Raw genomic sequence first — 23076 nt, 5'->3', positions numbered from 1 at the left:
TGGGAGGTCAGTGTGTGTGGGCAGGGCTAGCCTCTAGAAACTGTATATAAGGGGACACTCAGACGATGTAAACCAGAGGTTGCTCAGCCTCTCTCCCCGGTCTGTAGTGCTTGTGCCCACGGGGAGAAGCTCCTGGTCCTAGTGCCTAGTGCTTGCAGGAGTTGGCTTGAGTGATCTCTCCTCCTAGTCGCCTAGAGTACCAATAAAGTGTGTTTAGCTTGACCTTCCTCAGACTCCTCGACTTCCTTCGTGGCAACCTGGCCAGTTCCCGGAGGGGGAGATCCTGACAGAAATGCTATAGACTTGTAGAGGATAGAGAGATAGATTCTAAGTAGTAAAAGAAAAAACTTGCCAACCCAGAATATATTATCAGAAAAGCTCTCATTCATAAATGAAAGTGAAATAAAGGCCTTCAAAGGCAAACAAAGTTTGAAATAATTCTTTTTTCTTTTATTTTTTATTTAGTAAATATAAATTTTCAAAGTACAGTTAATGGATTACAATGGCTTCCCCCCACCTAATTTACCTCCCACTCACACCCCTCCCATCTCCCGCTCCCTCTCCCATTCGATTCACATCAAGATTCATCTTCAATTATCTTTATATACAGAAGATCAGTTCAGTATATATTAAGTAAAGATTTCATCAGTTTGCACCCACACAGAAACACAAAGTGTAAAATGCTGTTTCAGTACTAGTTATAGCATTACTTCACATTGGACAACACACAAAGGAGAGATCCTGTGGGGAGCAACTGGGAGCAACTTGGACTAGACTAAGTTACTGGAATTAAGACTTATTCTATGCATCTGCTCTCCCACAATATGGCACTGAGAAGGGAGGAAACAGCTTCTACACAGCTGCCTCCAGTTCAACCAATAAACAGCAGGACCTGCTCCTGATTGCAGGAGAGCAGCGTACTTGGCGTGTGGGTAGCAGAGTTGGGATTGGTGGAAGAGGACTATAAAGGAGGAGAGAGACAACATGCACCAGGAACATCTATCTGAAGGAACACCTGAGCAGCCCCCGAGAGAGCCAGCCGGCGGTGTGCCGCTCCCCCGCGGAAGTGGGGAAAGTGGCTAGGGGGAACCACCCTTCCATGGAGGTGGAAGGGACGGTAGCCAACCTGGGAAGAACCAGCAGCAAACCCGGGGAGGGCCGGGCAGACGAAAGAACAGCGCAGGGTCCTGTGTGGTTCCTCCACGAAGAGGAGGAGCGACAAGATCCCACATGAGAAGTAAGTACACAGTGACTCCTGTTCTTGACTTAACAATTTGACACTATTGTTTATGGCATCAGTAATCTCCCTAGGCTCTAGTCATGAGTTGCCAAGGCTATGGAAGCCTTTTGAGTTCGCTGACTTCGATCTTATTCCAACAGGGTCATAGTCAAAGTGGAAGTTCTCTCCTCCCTTCAGAGAAAGGTACCTCCTTCTTTGATGGCCCTGTTCTTTCCACTGGGATCTCACTCGCAGAGATCTTCCATTTAGGTCTTCTTTTTTTTTTTTTTTTTTTTCTGAGGGTGTCTTGGCTTTCGATGCCTAAAATACTCTCATGGGCTCTTCAGCCATATCCGAATGCCTTAAGGGCTGATTCTGAGGCCAGAGTGCTATTTAGGACATCTACCATTCTATGAGTCTACTGTGTATCCCACTTCCCATGATGGATCGTTCTCTCCCTTTTTGATTCTATCAGCTAGTTTTAGCAGACACTAGACTTGTTTGTGTGATCCCTTTGACTCTTAGACCTATCACTGGGATCAATTGTGAACTGAAATTGATCACTTGGACTAGTGAGATGGCATCGATACATGCCACCTTGATGGGATTGTATTGGGATCCCCTGGCATGATTCTAACTCCACCATTTGGGGCGAGTCCGATGGAGCATGTCCCAAATTGTACATCTCTTCCCTCTCTTACTCCCACTCTTATATTTAACAGGGATCACTTTTCAGTTAAAATTTAAACACCTAAGAATAATTGTGTGTTAATCACAGAGTTCAACCAATAGTACTAGAACAAAACAAAGAGAAAATACTAAAATGGATAAAGTATTACATTGTACATCAACAGTCAGCACAAGAGCTGATCAAGTCACTGTTTCTCATAGTGTCCATTTCACTTCAACAGGTTTCCCCTTTGGTGCTTAGTTAGTTGTCACCAATCAGGGAGAACATGTGATATTTGTCCCTTTGGGACTGGCTTACTTCACTCAGCATGATGTGTTCCAGATTCCTACATCTTGTTGCAAATGACCGGATTTCGTTGTTTTTGACTGCTGAATAGTATTTTATAGAGTACATGTCCCATAATTTCTTTATCCAGTCTACTCTTGATGGGCATTTGGGTTGGTTCCAGGTCTTAGCTATTGAGAATTGAGCTGCAATAAACATTAGAGTGCAGACAGCTTGTTTGTTTTCCAAGTTAAATTCCTTTGGGTAAATTCCAAGGAGTGGGATGGCTGGGTCGAACGGTAGGGTTATCTTCAGGTTTCTGAGGAATCTCCAGACTGACTTCCATAGTGGCTTGACCAGTTTGGATTCCCACCAACAGTGGGTTAGTGTCCCTTTTTCCCCACATCTTCGCCAGCATCTGTTGTTGGTAGATTTCTGCATGTGAGCCATTCTAACCGGGGTGAGGTGAAACCTCATTGTGGTTTTGATTTGCATTTCCCTGATTGCTAGTGATCTTGAACATTTTTTCATGTGTCTGTTGGCCATTTGGATTTCCTCTTTTGAAAAATGTGTATTGAGGTCCTTGGCCCACCTCTTAAGTGGGTTGTTTGTTTTGATGTTGTGGAGTTTCTTGATTTCTTTGTAGAATCTAGTTATCAACCGTTTATCTGTTGCATAGTTTGCGAATATTTTTTCCCATTCTGTTGGTGGCCTCTTCACTTTCCTGACTGTTTCTTTTGAAGTACAGAAACTTCTCAATTTGATGCAATCTTGTACAACAAAAACAAAGCTGGAGGCATCAAAATACCAGATTTGAGGACATACTACAGGGCATTTGTTATCAAAACAGCATGGTACTGGTACAGAAACAGATGGATAGACCAACGGAACAGAATAGAAACACCAGAAATCAATCCAAACTTCTACAGCCAACTTATATTTGATCAAGGATCCAAAACCAATCCCTGGAGTAAGGACAGTCTATTCAATAAATGGTGCTGGGAAAATTGGATTTCCACGTGCAGAAGCATGAAGCATGACCCCTACCTTTCACCTTACACAAAAATTCACTCAGCATGGATTAAAGACTTAAATCTATGAGCCGACACCATCAAATTATTAGAGAGCATTGGAGAAACTCTGCAAGATATAGGTACTGGCAAAGACTTCTTGGAAAATACCCCTGAAGCACAGGCAGTCAAAGCCAAAATTAACATTTGGGATTGAAATAATTCTTTACCACCCAGTCAGCCTTACAAATGAAACTTCAGAATTCACTAAAGGGGGCGGAGCCAAGATGGCGGAATAGTGAGGGCGCGCACCGATAGACCGGGAAAATTTAGTTTAATAAAAGGGGAGTTACGGTAGCCCCAGAAAAAAGAACCAGGAAAATATTGCAGAGGAAACTCTTCTGGATTGAGTGGCCGCGAATCGGAGGACCAACTGGGAGAACAAGGTAGCCCACCGCGCGGAAGCCGAGCCGCGGGACCGAGCCGTGGAAGCCGAGCCGCGGGACCGAGCTGCGCAAGCCGCAGGCTCTGCGCGCCAGTGCTCGAAGGGGAGTGCGTGCCACACAGACAACACTGGGGAGACTTGGGACGTCCAGGGCTCCGAGTCCACACATCGGCGCTGGAAGGGGAGCGGACCTGCGTGGAGAGTGTGGGAGTGGGAGCCCACAGTTCGGGACACCAGCGGCAGCCTCAACACACCAGCGCTGGAACGCGAGGTGAGCCGAACCTCAATAGCCCGAGACACTGGCAGGCAAGTGGAGAGAGGAGACTAGAGGGAACGACCCCCGGGGCGGGGGGACTTAACCAGGCTAACTGGGAGAGAGAGGGTAAAAAAAAAAAGGTGACTGGTACGGACACGGGTTTCTCTCTCTCCGCTCACCTCTCAAGGGCGAGCAAGACAAAGAGCAGGCGCCATCTTGGACATACGTCATAAGCAGAGCGACCTCAGGTCTGCACCAGCCCTGAGCCTAGCAGAAAAACCTGACTCTGGGCGGGGCGAATTAACAGGAGATTAGGACCTAGTAAATTTGTGGTGCTACTGAACTGAGACTGTGAAAAAAGAGACGGTGGGGGAGAGAACTCACGGAATTCACGTGAGCACTCTCCAGAGACGCTACAATTCCGTAACTTTGGCAATCCAGTGGGAGACTGAAGGAGAATTTGAGCCCACTCTGAGGGCCAAACAGATTCCCTGTGTGGTCCTTGGGAAAGAGCTTCTGATCTCTGGCTCCTGTGGGTATATCATTTGCCTGCTAACTACCTCCAACTTCGTTCAGCTGTGCAGAATAACTTCCCTTTTGAATCAAAAAAAAGAAAGAGAGAGAGAGAGGTTTACCACGCCTAACCTGGGAGTGTCACCTTTGGCACACCAAAAAGAGCTCTCAGGCCACACCCATCTCAAGCCCTAAGGATCCATCAAAAACAGATAGTCCACTTAATCTGGAGTCATAGTATAACAAGAAAAAGCACCACAGTGAAGAAACCAAATATCTCCAATATGCCAAATAACAAATGCAAAAACCAAGGTAATAAAAACAAGGAAGTCACCATGAAGCCCTCAAATGAAAAAGACACCCCAATTCAAGATTATGAGGATGATGACATAGAAGAAATGCAAGAAGCAGATCTCAAAAAATTGATAAGAACATTAAGAAGTTCTCAAAAACAAATTCTTGAACTACAGAAATCCTTAATGGACAAGATAGAAAATCTCTCTCGTGAAAATGAAATATTAAGGAGGAATCAAAATGAAACGAAACAACTAGTACAACAGGAAACTGGGATAGTGACTGAAGTGAAGAATTCAATAGATCAAATGAAAAACACAATAGAGAGCCTTACAAACAGAATGGGTGAAGCAGAAGAGAGAATATCGGACTTAGAAGACAGAGAACAGGAAAGGATACAGTCAGGCCAAAGAAAAGAAGAGGAAATTAGGAATCTAAAACATATTGTCGGGAATCTTCAGGATACTATTAAAAAACCCAACATTCGGGTTCTAGGAGTTCCTGAAGGCATGGAGAGGGAGAAAGGATTAGAAGGCCTTTTTAGTGAGATATTAGCAGAAAATTTCCCAGGTTTGGAGAAGGACAGAGAAATCCTAGTACAGGAAGCTCACAGAACCCCTAATAAACACGACCAAAAGAGATCCTCACCACGACACGTGGTAATTAAACTCTCCACAGTGAAACATAAAGAAAAGATCCTAAAATGTGCAAGAGAGAAACGTCAGATTACTCTCAGAGGATCTCCAATCAGACTCACAGCTGACTTCTCATCAGAAACTCTACAAGCTAGGAGGGAATGGCGAGATATAGCGCAGGTACTAAGAGAGAAAAACTGCCAGCCCAGAATATTATATCCTGCAAAGCTATCATTTGTGAATGAAGGTGAAATAAAGACTTTTCATAGCAAACAGAAATTGAAAGAATTTGTCGCCACTCGTCCAGCCCTGCAAAAGATGCTTAAAGATGTGTTACACACAGAAACAAAGAAACACGGCCATCAATATGAAAGAAGGTAAAGGAAGGAAACCAAGGAAGGAAAGCTCACAGCAAAAGATCACAGGGAATTCAAAGCATATATTAGAACTTATCTTTGGCAAATGGCAGGGCAAAGTTACCACTTATCATTAGTCACATTGAACGTGAATGGCCTGAACTGTCCAGTTAAAAGACACCGATTGGCTGATTGGGTTAAGGAACAAAACCCATCTATTTGCTGCTTACAAGAAACACATCTTTCCAACAAAGATCCATACAGACTGAAAGTGAAAGGCTGGAAAAAGATATACCATGCCAACAGAAATGAAAAAAGAGCGGGCGTAGCCATCTTAATATCAGACACCATAAACTTTACCACAAAAACCGTTAAGAGAGACAAAGAGGGACACTACATAATGATTAAGGGATCAATTCAACAGGAAGATATAACAATTATCAATGTATATGCACCTAACTACAGGGCACCGGTTTATCTAAAAGATTTGTTAACGGACTTAAAGGGAGACTTAGACCCCAATACAATAGTACTGGGGGACTTCAATACTCTACTCTCAGAAATAGACAGATCAATAGGACAGAAGATCAACAAGGAGACAGTAGATTTAAACGACACTATAGCCCAAATGGATCTAACAGATATCTACAGAACATTTCATCATACACATAAAGCATTTACATTCTTCTCAGCAGTACATGGAACCTTCTCTAGGATTGACCACATACTAGGCCATAAAGCAAGTCTCAGCAAATTCAAAAGAATTAGAATCATACCATGCAGCTTCTCAGACCATAAAGGAATGAAGTTGGAAATTAGCAACTCAGGAATCCCTAGAGCATATGCAAACACATGGAGATTGAACAACATGCTCCTGAATGAACAATGGGTCATAGAAGAAATCAAAAGAGAAATCAAAAACTTTCTGGAAGTAAATGAGGATAACAGCACAACATACCAAAACTTATGGGACGCAGCAAAAGCAGTGTTAAGAGGAAAGTTTATATCAATAGGTGCCTACATCAAGAAATTGGAAAGGCACCAACTAGATGAGCTTTCAATTCACCTCAAGGATCTAGAAAACCTACAGCAAACCAGACCCAAATCTAGTAGGAGAAGAGAAATAGTTAAAATCAGAGAAGAAATCAACAGGATTGAATCAAGAAAAACATTCCAAAAAATCAGCCAAACGAGAAGCTGGTTTTTTGAAAAAATAAACAACATTGACACCCCATTGGCCCAACTAACTAAAAAAAGAAGAGAAAAGACCCAAATCAATAAAATCAGAGATGAAAAAGGAAACGTAACAACAGACACCACAGAAATAAAAAGAATCATCAGAAATTACTACAAGGACTTGTATGCCAGCAAACAGGGAAACCTATCAGAAATGGATAGATTCCTGGACACATGCAACCTACCTAAATTGAACCAGGAAGACATCGAAAACCTAAACAGACCCATAACTGAGACAGAAATTGAAACAGTAATACAGGCCCTCCCAACAAAGAAAAGCCCAGGACCAGATGGATTCACTGCTGAATTCTACCAGACATTTAAAGAAGAACTAACTCCAATTCTTCTCAAACTATTCAGAACAATCGAAGAAGAGGGAATCCTCCCAAATTCTTTCTATGAAGCCAGCATCACCTTAATTCCTAAGCCGGAGAAAGATGCAGCACTGAAAGAGAATTACAGACCAAAATCCCTGATGAACATAGATGCAAAAATCCTCAATAAAATTCTCGCCAATAGAATGCAACAACACATCAGAAAGATCATCCACCCAGACCAAGTGGGATTTATCCCTGGTATGCAGGGATGGTTCAATGTGCGCAAGACCATCAATGTGATACACCACATTAACAGACTGCAGAAGAAAAACCATATGATTATCTTAATAGATGCCGAGAAAGCATTTGATAAAATACAACACCCGTTCATGATGAAAACTCTAAGCAAACTGGGTTTGGAAGGAATATTCCTCAATACAATCAAAGCAATCTATGAAAAACCCACAGCCAACATCCTATTGAATGGGGAAAAGTTGGAAGCATTTCCACTGAGATCTGGTACCAGACAGGGATGTCCACTCTCACCACTGCTATTCAATATAGTTCTGGAGGTTCTAGCCAGAGCTATTAGGCAAGAAAAAGAAATTAAAGGGATACAAATTGGGAAGGAAGAACTCAAACTATCCCTCTTTGCAGATGACATGATTCTGTATTTAGGGGACCCAAAGAACTCTACTAAGAGACTATTGGAACTCATAGAAGAGTTTGGCAAAGTAGCAGGATATAAAATCAATGCACAAAAATCAACAGCCTTTGTATACACAGACAATGCCATGGCTGAGGAAGAATTTCTAAGATCAATCCCATTCACAATAGCTACAAAAACAAATACCTTGGAATAAACTTAACCAAGGACGTTCAAGATCTCTACGATGAAAATTACAAAACCTTAAAGAAAGAAATAGAAGAGGATACCAAGAAATGGAAAAATGTTCCATGCTCATGGATTGGAAGAATCAATATCATCAAAATGTCCATTCTCCCAAAAGCAATTTATAAATTCAATGCAATACCAATCAAGATACCGAAGACCTTCTTCTCAGATCTGGAAAAATTGGTGCTGAAATTTATATGGAGGCACAAGAGACCTCGAATAGCTAAAGCAATCTTGTACAACAAAAACAAAGCCGGAGGCATCACAATACCAGATTTCAGGACATACTACAGGGCAGTTGTAATCAAAACAGCATGGTACTGGTACAGAAACAGATGGATAGACCAATGGAACAGAATTGAAACACCAGAAATCAACCCAAACATCTACAGCCAACTTAGATTTGATCAAGGATCTAAAACTAATTCCTGGAGCAAGGACAGTCTATTCAATAAATGGTGCTGGGAAAACTGGATTTCCACGTGCAGAATCATGAAGCAAGACCCCTACCTTACGCCTTACACAAAAATCCACTCAACATGGATTAAAGACCTAAATCTATGACCTGACACCATCAAGTTACTAGAGAACATTGGAGAAACCCTTCAAGATATTGGCACAGGCAAAGAGTTTTTGGAAAAGACCCAGGAGGCACAGACAGTCAAAGCCAAAATCAACTATTGGGATTGCATCAAATTGAGAAGTTTCTGTACTGCAAAAGAAACAGTCAGGAGAGTGAAGAGACAACCGACAGAATGGGAAAAAATATTTGCAAACTATGCAACAGATAAAGGGTTAATAACCAGAATCTACAAAGAGATCAAGAAACTCCACAAAAACAAAACCAACAACCCAATTAAGAGATGGTCCAAGGAGCTCAATAGACATTTTTCAAAAGAGGAAATCCAAATGGCCAACAGGCACATGAAAAAATGTTCAAGGTCATTAGAAATCAGGGAAATGCAAATCAAAACCACAATGAGGTTTCACCTCACCCTGGTTAGAATGGCTCACATTCAGAAATCTACCCACAACAGATGCTGGCGAGGATGTGGGGAAAAAGGGACACTAACCCACTGTTGGTGGGAATGCAAACTGGTCAAGCCACTATGGAAGTCAGTCTGGAGATTCCTCAGAAACCTGAAGATAACCCTACCGTTCGACCCAGCCATCCCACTCCTTGGAATTTACCCAAAGGAGTTTAAATTGGCAAACAAAAAAGCGGTCTGCAGCCTAATGTTTATTGCAGCTCAATTCACAATAGCTAAGACCTGGAACTGACCTAAATGCCCATCAAGAGTAGACTGGATAAAGAAATTATGGGATATGTACTCTTTAGAATACTATACCGCAGTAAGAAACAACGAAATCCAGTCATTTGCAACAAAATGGAGGAATCTGGAACACATCATGCTGAGTGAAATAAGCCAGTCCCAAAGGGACAAATACCATATGTTCTCCCTGATCGGTGACAACTGACTGAACACCAAAAAGGAAACCTGTTGAAGTGGAATGGACACTATGGGAAACGGTGACTTGATCAGCATAGCCCTGACTGTTAATAAACAACTTAATACATTATCCCTCTTAGTAGTTTTTTTGTCTGTTCTACTTAATATGACTGGTTTAATTCTGTAATTAATACACAGTTATTCTTAAGTGTTAAAAATTAACTGAAATGGGATCCCTGTTAAACATAAGAGTGGGAATAAGAGAGGGAAGAGATGTATAATTTGGGACATGCTCAAGCTGACTTGCCCCAAATGGTAGAATTAAAAACATACCAGGGGATTCCAATTCAATCCCATCAAGGTGGCATGTACCAATGCCATCTCACTATTCCAAGTGATCAATTTCAGTTCACAATTGATCATAATGAAAGGACTAAGAGTCAAAGGGAGCACATAAACAAGTCTAGTACCTGCTAACACTAACCGATGGAATAAATAAAGGGGAGAGTGATCCAACATGGGAAGTGAGATACTCAGCAGACTCATAGAATGGCAGATGTCCTAAATAGCACTCTGGCCTCAGAATCAGCCCTAAAGGCATTCGGATCTGGCTGAAAAGCCCATGAGAGTATTTCAGGCATGGAAAGCCAAGACACTCTGGAAAAAAAAAAAAAAAAAAAAAAAAAAAAAAAAAAAAAAAAAAAAAAAACTACAACAACAACAACAAACCCTAAATGAAAGATCTCTGTGAGTGAGATCCCAGTGGAAAGAACAGGTCTTCAAAGAAGGAGGTACCTTTCTCTGAAGGGAGGAGAGAACCTCCACTTTGACTATGACCTTGTCTAAACAAGATAAGAGTTGGAGAACTCAGAGGGCTTCCATAGCCTTGGAAACTCATGACTGGAGCATAGGGAGATTACTGATGCCATAGACAGGAGTGTCAATTGGTAAAGTCAACAACAGGAGTCACTGTGCACTTACTCCTCATGTAGGATCTCTGTCCTTAATGTGCTGTGTATTGAGATTTAATGCTATAACGAGTACTCAAACAATATATTTCACTTTGTGTTTCTATGGTGGTACAAACTGTTGAAATCTTTACTTAATGTATACTAAACTGATCCTCTGTAAAAAAAAAAAAAAAAAAAAAAAGAAAGAAAGAAAGAAATTATCAACTCCCAACTTGACTCTCACTGGGATTAAACATGACAATAGGTCTGATCTGATTTCATCATCATTTAAAAAAAATCATCTATTATTTTTCACTTTATGTTTCTGTGTGGGAGCAAACTGTTGAAATCCTTACTTAATGTATACTAAGCTGATCTTCTGTATATTAAGATAATCGAAAATGAATCTTGATGTGAATGGAAGGGGAGAGGGAGTGGGAAAGGGGAGGGTAGTGGGTGGGAGGGACGGTATGTGGGGGAAGCCATTGTAATCCATAAATCGTACTTTGGAAATTTATATTCATTAAATAAAAGTTAAAAAAAAAGAATTCACTAAACACAGAAACAGAGAAAAATTATCATTGTCATGCAAAAAATGTCACCATCATGAATAAATGTAAAGGCAGAACCACCCGAATAAAAGAACAAAGGAGATTCAAAACCAACAATAGGAATATTAATGTGGAAATGGCTGGACTAAGTCATCGCTAATTTTTTTTTTTGACAGGCAGAGTTAGACAGTGAGAGAGAGAGATAGAGCAAAAGGTCTTCCTTCCGTTGAGACACTCCCCAAATGGCCACTACGGCCGGCGCACTGTGCAGATCCGAAGCCAGGAGCCAGGTGCCTCCTCCTGGTCTCCCATGTGGGTGCAGGGCCCAAGCACTTGGGCCATCCTCCACTGCCTTCCCGGGCCACAGCAGAGAGCTGGACTGGAAGAGGAGCAACCGGGACAAAATCCAGCATCCCAACTGGGACTAGAACCCGGGGTGCCGGCGCCACAGGTGGAGGATTAGCCTAGTTAGCTGTGGTGCTGGCCAAGTCATTGCTTATTAATAATAACATTGAATGTATATGGGACAAATTCTCCAATTAAACAATGCAGACTGGCTGAGTGGGCACAAAAACAAAAAACAAGACCATTCTATTCACTACCTACAAGAAACACACTTTGTCAGAGTTGTAACAGGTTTGAATGCCCCCTGCAATGCCAGCATCCCATGGGGTGCTTGTTGTGTCCTGGCTGCTCTGCTTCTGGTCCAGCTCCCTGTTGATGCACCTGGGAAAAGCAGTGGAGAATGGTCCAAGCACTTAGGCCCCTTGCACCCATGTGCAATACTTGGATGAAACTCCTGGCTCCTAGCTTCAGCCTGGCCCAGCCCTAGCCATTGCAGCCATTTGGTAAGGGAACCAGCAGATTGAGGATCTATCTCTCCTTCTCTCTCTCTGTAACTCTGCCTCACAAATAAATTTTAAAAGAAACAACACACTTCACCAATAAAGATACATATAGACTGAAAGTGAAAGAATGGAAAAAGATATTCTATGCAAATGGAAATTAAAAGTGAGCAGGAGTAGGTATACTCACATTAGACAAAATAGACTTTAAAACAAAAAACTGTTAAAAGAGACGAAGAAGGCCATTAGGTAATGAGTAAGAGATTAATTCACAAGAGGATGTGACTACAGTTAATGTATATGCACCCAATGCTAAGGCACCAAGTTTTATAAAATAAATGCTAATGGATCTAAAGGTGGAATAAGCTCCAACACAATAGTAGTTGTGGACTTGAACACTCCACTTTTACCAACCAGACCAAAAAAAAAAAAAAAAAAAGAAAGAAAGAAAAGAAACCAGAGCCAATCTACAATATAGACCAAATGGATCTAATAGGTATCTACAGAGTATTCTACCACACAGCTGTAGAATACATATTCTTTTCATCAGTGCATGGAACATTCTCTAAAATAGATCATAAACTAGACAATAAAACATAAAGCTGAAATCATATCAAGTATATTTTCTGACCATATGTAATGAAACTGGAAATTAACAACAAAGGAAACTCTAGAAAATATATAAATGCATGAAGACTGAACAATGTGCTCCTGAATGAACAATAGGTCATAGAACAAATAAAAAGAGGAATTTAAAAATTCCTTGAAACAAGTAAAAATGAAAATAGTACATATCAAAACTTATGGGATATAGCAAAAGCAGTGTTAAGAAGAAAGCTTATACCAATAAGTGTCTACATCAAAAAATTGGAAAGGTATCAAATAAATAACATATCTCAAGGACCTAGAAAAATAACAAACCAAACTCAAAATTAATAGAATAAAAATCTGAGAAATAAATAAAAACTATAAAAAAAATCAGGGAAATGAAGAGCTTGGTTTTGAAAAAGTAAAATTGATAAACCACTGGCCCATCTAACTAAAGAAAAAAAAGGAGAAGACACAAATTAATGAAACCAGAGATGAAAAGGTAGATGTTAAAGTCAATACAAAAGAAACATAAAGAATTATTAGAAATTATTACAAACAGCTATATGCCAGCAAATTGGAAAATCTAGAAGAAGTGGATAGATTTCTGTACAGGCAGAATGTATCAAAATAAAGGTATAAAGACATAGAAAACCTGTATATATCAGTGAACTAGACTGAGATTGAATCAGTAATAGAGGGCTTCCCAAAAATGAAGAGCCCAGGACTAGATGGCTTCATAAAAGAATTCTATAAAACTATTAAGGAATAAATAATACAAACTTAATAACAATTGAAAAAGGAACCCTTCCAAATTCATTCTATAAGGGCAGCATTATTTTAATTCCAAAACCGGAAAAAGACTAAACAAAAAAGAACAATAGAACAATATCCCTTATGAATATAGATGTAAAAATCCTCAACAAAGTACTAGGAAATGGAATCCAACAACAGATCAAAAAGATCATCCACCTAGACCTCGTGGGATGTATCTTTGGGATGCACGGATGGTTCAACATATGCAAATCAGTAAATGTTATACATCATATCAACAAAATTAATGATAAAACCAGATGATTATCACAATAGAGGCCGAAAAAGCATTTGATAAAATATAACATCATTTCATTATAAAACCCCTTAAAAATGGATATAAAAGTAACATATCTCAACATAGTAAAGGCAATACATAACAAACACTCTGCAAGCAACATATTGAATGGGTAAAAGTTGGAAGCCTTACTACTAAGATCTGGAACCAGACAAGGATTTTATTTATTTATTTGAGAGGTAGAGTTAGAGAGGGAGGGAGAGACAAAGAGAAAGATTTTCTATCTGCTTGTTCTCTCCCCAAATGGCCACAACAGCCAGAGCAGGGCTGACCTGCAGCCAGGAGCCAGCAGATTTTTTCTGGTCTTCCACACAAGTGCAGGTGCCCAAGCACTTGGGCCATATTTCACTGCTTTCCCAGGCCATAGCAGAGAACTGATTTAGAAGAGGAGCAGCCAGGACATGAACCATTGCCTATATGGGATGCTGGAACTGCATGAGGAGGCCTAACCCACTACTCCACTACTCCACAGTGCCGGCTCCCAATAACATTCTTATGTGCAAACAACACTCTTGCTGAAAAAAAACTTATAAAATCAGTCCCATTCACCAAAGGTACAAAAAATTTAATCTCTATGATGAAAAATACAATGCATTAACAAAAAAATAGAGGAAGAAACCAAAAAAAATGTAAAAATCTTCCATGTTCATGGATTAGAAGAATTAATATCAAAATATCCATACTACCCAGAGAAATTGCATATTGAATATGATCTCAATGAAGACACCAAGGATACCCTTCACAGATGTAGAAGAGACAATTCTAAAATACATATGAACATAAAAGAATGCTAATAGCCTAAGCAATCATAAACCATAAAAATTAAGCTGGAGGTGTTACAGTGGATTCGTTCTGAGAAGAGGGGTGTGGTGGGGGCAAGAGACGCGGAGTCACCACACAGACCCCGGGAGTCGGGTGAAAGCAAGCCAGAGGAGAGCAGCCTGCAGACTCGTTTATTTCAGTTGGTAAAAAGCAGCTTATATAGCCAAGGCAGCCAATCCAGTCAAGGGCGATCTATGCGCTAACCAATCGCAGCCTGTTGCCAGGCAGTTTCCGAAGCCATCCAATCACAGCCTGTTGCCAGGTAGTTTCCGTTGCCAGCAGCCACCTTGGCATGGCCTTCTCATTCCACCACATGGAGGCCTTACAATAGCAGATTTCAAGACATACTACAAGGTTGTTATAATTAAAACAGCCTGATTCTGGCACAAAAATAGATATGTATACCAATGCAACAGAATAGAAACCCCAGAAATTAATCCATATATCTACAACCAACTAATCTTTGACAAATGAGATAAAAACATTCCCCTAGAGAAAGAACACTCTTTAAAAAATGGTATTCCATATGAAGAAGTTTGAAACAGGACTCCAATATTACTTATACAAAAATCAACTCACAATCAAAGATATAAAGATAAAAGATATGTGCGCCGTGGCACAGTGGGTTAATGCCCTGGCCTGAGGGGCCAGCATCCCATATGGGAACCAGTTCTAGTCCCAACTGCTCCTCTTCCAATCCAGCTCTCTGCTATGGCCTGGGAAAGCAATACAAGATGGCCCAAGTCCTTGGGCCCCTGCACCCACGTGGGAGACCCGGAAGAAGCTCCTGTCTCCTGGCTTCGAATTAGTGCAGCTCTGGCCATTGTGGCCATCTGGGGAGTGAACTGTCAGATGGAAGACTTTCTCTCTCTCTGCCTCTCCTCTCTCTGTGTAACTCTGACTTTCAAATAAATAAATCTTTAAAAAAATAAATTTAAGACTTGAAACCATCAAATTTACTGGAAAAAAACATAGCGGGAAATGCTACAAGATATTGGCATAGGAAAATTCTTCCTGGATAAGACCCCAAATGCACTGGGAATCAAAGCAAAGATAAACAAATAGTATTACGTCAAGCTAAAAAGCTTCTGCACCACAAAGGAAACAATTACCAAAGTGAAGAGGCAACCAACAGAATGGTAGAAAATATATGCAAACTATGCAACTAATAATATCCAAAATGTATAAGGAGCTCAAGAAACACAACAACCAATCAATCAATTTAGGAAATGTATAAATCATATGAACAAGTATTTTTCTTTTTTAAGATTTATTTATTCATTTGAAAGTCAGAGTTACACAGAGAGAGAAGAGGCAGAGAGAGAGAGGTCTTCCATCCGATGGTTCACTCCCCAACTGGCCACAATGGCCAGAGCTGTGCCGATCCCAAGCCAGGAGCTTCTTCTGGGTCTCCCACGTGGTTGCAGGGCCCAAGGACTTGGGCCATCTTCTACTGCTTTCTCAGGCCACAGCAGAGAGCTAGATCAGAAGTGGAGCAGCCAAGTCTCAAACCGGTGCCCATATAGTATACCAGAGCTTCAGGCCAGAGCGTTAACCCATTGTGCCACAGTGCTGGCCCCTGAACAATTATTTTTCAAGTGATGAAATACAAATGGCCAACATAAACATGAAAAAATGCTCAGGATCACTAGCCATCAGAGAAATGCAAATAAAAAAAAACACAATGTAGTGTCCCCTCACCCCAGTTAGAATGCCAGCATTCAAAAATCAAAAAAGCTCATAAGGATATGGAGAAAATGTACCCTAATAGACTGTTGGTGGAAATGTAAATTGGTACAACCATTATAGAAAACAGTGTGGAGTTTCCTCAGAAAATTAAAAATAGACCTACCATATGACCCAGCTATCCCACTCTTGAGTATCCCACTCCAAAAGAAGTGAAATCACCATATCAAAGAGTTACCTGCACTTTTATAATTACAGCTCAGTTCACAATAGCAAAGATATGGAATCAACCTATATGTCCACCACCTGACTGGACAATGAAATGTGGTATTATACACACACACACACACTACAGAATATTACTCAGCCACAAAAAGTGAAATTTTGACATATGCAACAACATGGATGCAACTGGATATTATGCTAAGTGAAATAAGCCAGTTATAAAAAGACAAATATCACATGTTTTCTCTTATTTGTGGTAGTTAATGTAGAAAATATAAAAAATTTGTGGGTGTCATATAATTTGGTATATAGTTATATTTCTTCAGTGAATGATGCCTTATAAAAATGATAATACGTTCTTCTTTCTCACATTAAAAGAAAATAAATGGAGGAAGAGAATAATGAGGACTCCTGGGGTATAGGTAGTCTTTTATTCTTAATTTGGGTGCTAGTTATGAGGTATGATCAGATGACCAAAAAATCATTTATCTGCACCCTTATGTGCATTTCTTGGTATGTATATATTTCAGTAAAATATTTTATCAAAAAAGGAGTAAAAGGAAAAAATAACTGGAAATGGACAGTGCAATCTCATGGGCTACTTTAGAATCATGATACAGAACTAATATTCTATTGTAAGTTGCCTACAACCTAATAAATAAAAAAGGATGAGCAACCAAATAAAAATATTGCTCAACTATTTATATATATATATGCAGCATACCTACCTTTATTCAAGCATGTGCAAGTATATGCATGCACATATTTTTATACAGAAAATGTGTACAAGGCTACTTCAACATTTGTGAAAATTGAATTAAATGTTAATTTTGTGCAAAACTTTTAAATTATGCATAGTTTTTTCATAATAAACATTTCCATGAACTTTTTGAAATACCCTCATAACATTTTTCATACTTTCTACATGGGGACTTGGGCTACATAATTTGGAAGAAAAATAAAAAGGAAGAGATCAAAGAGGAAAAACACTTTTGTTCTAGTAAAACATTTGCTAGTTTCCAGGGAGAAAGAATACAGCTGAACTCTGTTGAATACTTATGATAGGTTTTTCTACATCTATTATCTCAATCTACTTCTATGATCCTGTGAGGCTGATATTAAGGTTCTCAACACATAGATGAGGAAACTGGGAAGTGTGGAATATAATCAATGATTATAATGTCACTCAAGCATAGAGGATTCAGAAACACCCATGTGACTCTAAAACTTAAGCTCTTCCTGCCTCTTCCCAACTGGATAGAGTCCCTCCCTTGAAAATGCTATCTCTTTCAAGAAGCAGATTTCATGCTATTTGAATGCCATGTGAATGATGAAAACTTAAGTAGCACAAAAATCCATGAGAGGAGTATACTTGGCCTAGCTTTACAGGATGAACGTAAAAGGTGGAGAAGCAACAAATGAGGTACTCACTCTGGGTGTAGGAATATCTCAGACACAACTAGAGTCAAGAATAAGCAAAACAGATTTTCAGAAGACAGTTAATAAGCAAGTCCCACAGATGGTGGTCATGTTGAAATTAATTATTTAGGGATTCTGATGCCAGGTGATCTGCACACTACTCTTAGGAGTTTATGAACTGATCAAGGCAAAACTAGTATTTACCAAGAGTAATGAGGGGCACAAGTCCAAAGTATAAGGCATCTTTGCAAATAAATGTGATTGGCATTGAATAAGACAGAAATAATTTGGGGTGACACAATAAGAAAAATTTAGAGAAAATGATACCACATGTTGACCTTAAAAGATAGATGGGATTTATAAATCAGTGATTCTTGGAGGTGAGGAGAATTAAAACATGGGTCAAAATAAAAAGAAGTCTGTGTTATTATGATTGAGACTGGCCTGACCAAACCAGGGGACACACAAATCTGCAAAACACAATTGGATAGTGTTGGTAAGAATGAAGGATGGCACTGAAAATCAAGCACAGGACTATCACCTCTAGCTTTTTTGAATATAAGAACCATGATTCCTTATTTTTCTACCATCAACCCACAGTAGACTTCATATGTGGCACTGTATATGACACATAGTGGGTACTTAATACTAGGATTAGTATAAGTTCTTGAAGAGGGAAAAACAAGTATAGTCACGTGCCACATGATATTTTGGTAAAGGATAGACCGCGTATACCATGGTGGTCCCATAAAATTGAATCATCTAGTGATGTTGTAGCCATCCTCATTTGCATAAGTATACTCTTATGAACATATCCCCATTGGTAAGCAGTGCATGAGTGTATTCCTTCATGATAAAAGAATAACTTTCTAACAAATTATAATAGTGATGATATACCCTTTAAGTACCTTCTCTTTACTCTTTATTTTCCCCTAGATAATTAATGAATTTTTGCTAATATATTTTCCTTAATTCCCCTTATGCCTATAAAGTGCATATCAGGGCCAGCACTGTGGCGCAGCGGGTAAAGTCTTTGCCTGCAGTGCCGGCATCCCATGTGGGCACCTGTTGCATCCCAGCTGCTCCACTCTAGCTTTGGATCAGTGCAGTTCCAGTCGTTATAGCCACTGGGGAGTGAACCAGCAGATGGAAGACATTCATTTCATTCTCTCTCTCACTCTCTCTGCCTTTCAAATAAGTAAATAAACCTTTAAAAAAAGAATGCATATCAAGGTCTCTCAACAAAAAAAACTTCACACTGATATTGGCTTCTAAATATGTAATCATATTTAGCTGTTTTCTTATCACTGCCAAGACCTGTAGTCTGATTTTTGCCATTGCAACTCTAAATATATATCAAAATAAAACTATTATGTTTCTTCTCACTGAAGACATTCATATAAATCTCCCATGAACATCCATAAAATGGTGCTTTTACACATATGGAAATTTCTGTCAATTTGAGTTTAATTCCTGCTAACTTTAGTGTCAAAAGATGTATTTTCAGGTAGATATTATTCAACTGATATAGGATAAATAATGAAATAATAGACTTTTCCCTAGTTTTACAGTTACCCAGAGGAATAAGATACCATTGGATTTAAAGAGCAGTTAGCAATTTCTTGAAATGTACTTTTTATTTAAAAAATTCAAATACAAAAATCATTAAAACATCATCCCCATTATAATATGAAAGTCAAGAACTGGTAAAACTAGCCTGTAGTGTGAGAAATTAGAATAGTGATGACTTCCATAGATAATCACTACAGGAACTATAGGCAAGGGAGACTAGTGACCTTCTGGTGTTTTGCATCTATTCTATGCTTTCATCCAGACTAAAGGTTCCTTGGTGTGTTTTTGTGTGTGCATTTGTCAAGCTTTACTGTTGATGTATGTGCATTTTGGTACAAACAGTACATTATTTTTTTAAAAAGCAGAAAATAGAACATGGAAGTCCTTTTTCTCATTACCTTCTTAATCACTAACAATTTTTCTCTATGCATGTACAAGTCTATATAATTTTAAAAACAACTATGAATCTTCATTTCTGTACATATAATTCCAGCTGTAGTCAATGCAGTTTACATTAGGAATATCTGAGGAACTTCAGTTATTTATTGCTTGTATTTAAAAATTCTTATCATATTTTCTTTATCAAAAGTCACCCTGAGAACAGGTGTTTATCACACACATAATATAAAATAGCACAGGTCCAGCAAATCAGAACATTAACTTTGATGATGATTACACCTGTAATAAATGCCCTTATTAGGTTTCTAAGTCCTATGAAGTCAGGGCTATGATCATCCCGCATTCCTCTCATCTACTGCCTATTACATAGCAGGTGCTCAAGAAATGTTTGTTAAAATATGAAGTAACAAATCTTTCTACTAATCCTACTGTTCATGGAGTTATCACACCCTTTATGGTTAAACAGATAGTTAACAGACTTTTGTTCTAATTTTACTTAAGACAACTACAGAATCAGGAAGCCAAGGTCACAGATTTGGAGTTGCTACAGACAACCCTGGAACCCCTGCCCTTCTTCCCAAACCAAGGATGAGGAAACAGGAAAGTTCCAGATCAGTTTTACTCTACCTTGCCCTCCCCATTCTCCCAATTTCCAGCAAAAGGGAAAACACAACTAAACAAAGGAAAACAGGCACATGTGCGTGCACCATACATCTAAATCATGGAACCCTGAGTGAAATCTTTCCCTTACTCCCTCCCTCTCTGGAGCAAAGTTAAGTAACCTGGTGAGTAGGCATTCTGAGAGGACACCGTGCCACCCCCCTACCCCCACCCCAACCTCTTAAAATCCTGTTCCCAGAACACTTCAGTGTGTCACCTGTGGCTTGGTTGGCTCCTGAAACCGTATCTTCTGGTTGGAACGGCCAAGGTTGTGCAGAGTAATCGGGAGTCGATACACCTTCCCGGCCAGCGTGTCTAGGAACTTCAGCTCGAGCGGGGTCACCTGCAGCTGAATGTCCTTTTTGAGACTCTCTGTGTCCCGAGGGACAAGGGAGCTCCTCCTCATGTCCACACTTTCTCTCTGCATAGCTGGGATAAAGTCACTTACTTGAGGGACTTGGGACTAGTGTGGACAATTGTCGCTAGGCAACCGTGAAGCGTTCCACGCTAGCCTCAAGCCCCGCCCATTTTGGCCCCGCCTGCCTGGTGAGTAGGCAATGGGAATAGAAGCTGCAAAGGGACAAAAGAACTCAGGGGTCGCAGATGTCACCAGAGCAGCTGGAAGATACACTATAGCAACCCCAACCCGAGACACCACCCTTTGTCATAGCTTGACAGGATTTTAAGATAGCATTGGCATGCTGGGCATTCTTTTGGACCTCTCTTAAAAATTAGTGAAATGCTGGCGCTGCGGCTCACTAGGCTAATCCTCCACCTGCAGCGCCAGCAGCCCGGTTCTAGTCCCAGTTGGGGCGCCAGATTCTGTCCCGGTTGCCCCTCTTCCAGGCCAGCTCTCTGCTGTGGCCCGGGAGTGCAGTGGAGGATGGCCCAAGTGCTTGGGCCCTGCACTGCATGGGAGACCAGGAGAAGCACCTGGCTCCTGGCTTTGGATCAGCGTGGTGCGCCGGCCGCAGCGCCGGCCGCACCGGCCACTGGGGAGTGAGCCAACGGAAAAAGGAATATCTTTCTCTCTCACCGTCCACTCTGCCTGTCAAAAAAAAAAATTAGTGAAAGTAGTATGTGTTTGGGGGCAGGGGGGGTTGTGGGGACTGGAGGATGTCTATTAAGGCAGCAAGATATACTAGAAAGGGAGGAATTCAGGGGACATAGTTTCCCAGATTCCTATTCAGTGGTCCTCAGCGCAGCATTTTGTAATCACACTGTTACTCACAACCCAAAATATTGGATTAACATGAATAATAAATAGGCATGAGTAAAATAACTTACAGTCTAGCAATGAATACTAATGTAAGATCTGTGTGTATTAGCATAGGAAGATATCAATTAGGCATAGTCAAATGTTGACCAAAAACATGCATGTTATCGTGATTGTTTCTTGCTTAATACACACACACACACACACACTCACTCACTCTCTCATCTTTTGTTGAAATGTAGATTCTGCCTAAGAATCTGTGTTTATCACAAGCTTTCAGGTGATTCCAACACTGCCCATACAGGAACCACACAACAAGTATAAATGCTTTAGGAACTATTAACTATTTCAAGGTTTAAGCTCTTTTGTTTGTGAAATGAAGGTGTTGCTTATGAGAGGAGAGCATTGCTAGATGAGGACTTTTCCAGTAGGCTCACATTCATACTTCACAATTGCTACTCTCTTCTCATAATTCCCCTACTATGACCTACGACTTTCAAAATATATCAGGTGCGTTCATTTCTTCCCTGCTACTGCAGATGATGTTCCCCGTGAAGGGAATGGCCTCGCCATCCACCAGCCACAGCTATTTGTACTTCAAGACCTAAACACCTTGGTAGAACCTTTCTATTTTTTAGGGGGCCGAAGCTGTGGCCCAGCGGGTTAAAGCCCCAGCCTGCAGCACCGGCATCATATATGGGTGCCAGTTTGAGTCCCGGCTGCTCCTCTTCGATCCAGTTCTCTGCTGTGGCCTAGGAAAGCAGTGGAAAAATGGCCTAAGTCCTTGCGCCCCTGTACCTGGGTGAGAGACCCGGAGGAAGCTCCTAGCTCCTGGTTTTGGATCAGCTCAGCTCTGGCTGTCGCAATCATTTGGGGAATGAACCAATGGAATGAAAGACCTCTTTCTCTCTCTGGCTTCACCTCTCTCTGTAACTGTCTTTCAAATAAATGAAATAATTCTTAAAAAAAATTTTGAAGCTAAAAGTACAAAAGTTAACAACTTTTAATTTTTTGCCACATTCACTTCATATGTAGACTTTATATATACATACACATATATACTTTTTTTTCTGGAAAACAGATAGTAATATCACAAAGTGAGGGATTTGTGATAACGTGAGAAGTCAGATGGGTCAGTAGACAGTCAGGTTGGTCCTGGTGGAAAATGAGGAAAAGGGGAGTCCCCCTAAAAGGATGCAAAATGCTTGCTTCCTCCAAAAGTTATCTTTAGTAAAATCAAAGTCCTGAATCCCACTGCACCAAAAGGTGCCTTTAGCAAAACAAAAGTGCCTGTCCCACTCCTAAGGAGCTTCCAATTTTATCATGAGAATAGCAAGGGAGTGATGATTCAGTCATGGGGAAAGGAGAGATGGTCTCTGTTCTTTAGCACAAAAGAATTACCAAGCAGACACAGCAGTGAATGTAAAGCGGGATTTATTCACTTTGATCT

At 40.3% G+C, this 23076-nt stretch overlaps 1 protein-coding gene across 1 annotated transcript in view; it reads right to left on the bottom strand.

Annotated features, from left to right (window-relative positions):
- Nucleotides 1–20947, bottom strand: part of CFAP47 (cilia and flagella associated protein 47) — a 375387-nt gene extending 354440 nt beyond the window's left edge. The window contains exon 1 of the mRNA XM_089324690.1: nt 20628–20947. Within this exon, the coding sequence (XP_089180816.1) occupies nt 20628–20837 (210 nt within the window). The 5' untranslated portion in view covers nt 20838–20947. The remainder of the gene's footprint in view (nt 1–20627) is intronic.
- Between the last annotated feature and the right edge of the window lie 2129 nt (nt 20948–23076).

The sequence above is a fragment of the Oryctolagus cuniculus genome, chromosome X, assembly GCF_051225735.1.
Source record: "Oryctolagus cuniculus isolate XC-2025 breed Fujian yellow rabbit chromosome X, ASM5122573v1, whole genome shotgun sequence".
Classification (NCBI taxonomy): Eukaryota; Metazoa; Chordata; class Mammalia; order Lagomorpha; family Leporidae; genus Oryctolagus; species Oryctolagus cuniculus.
Note: the sequence above shows the minus strand (reverse complement) of the source record. Positions and strands in the feature narration are given on the sequence as shown.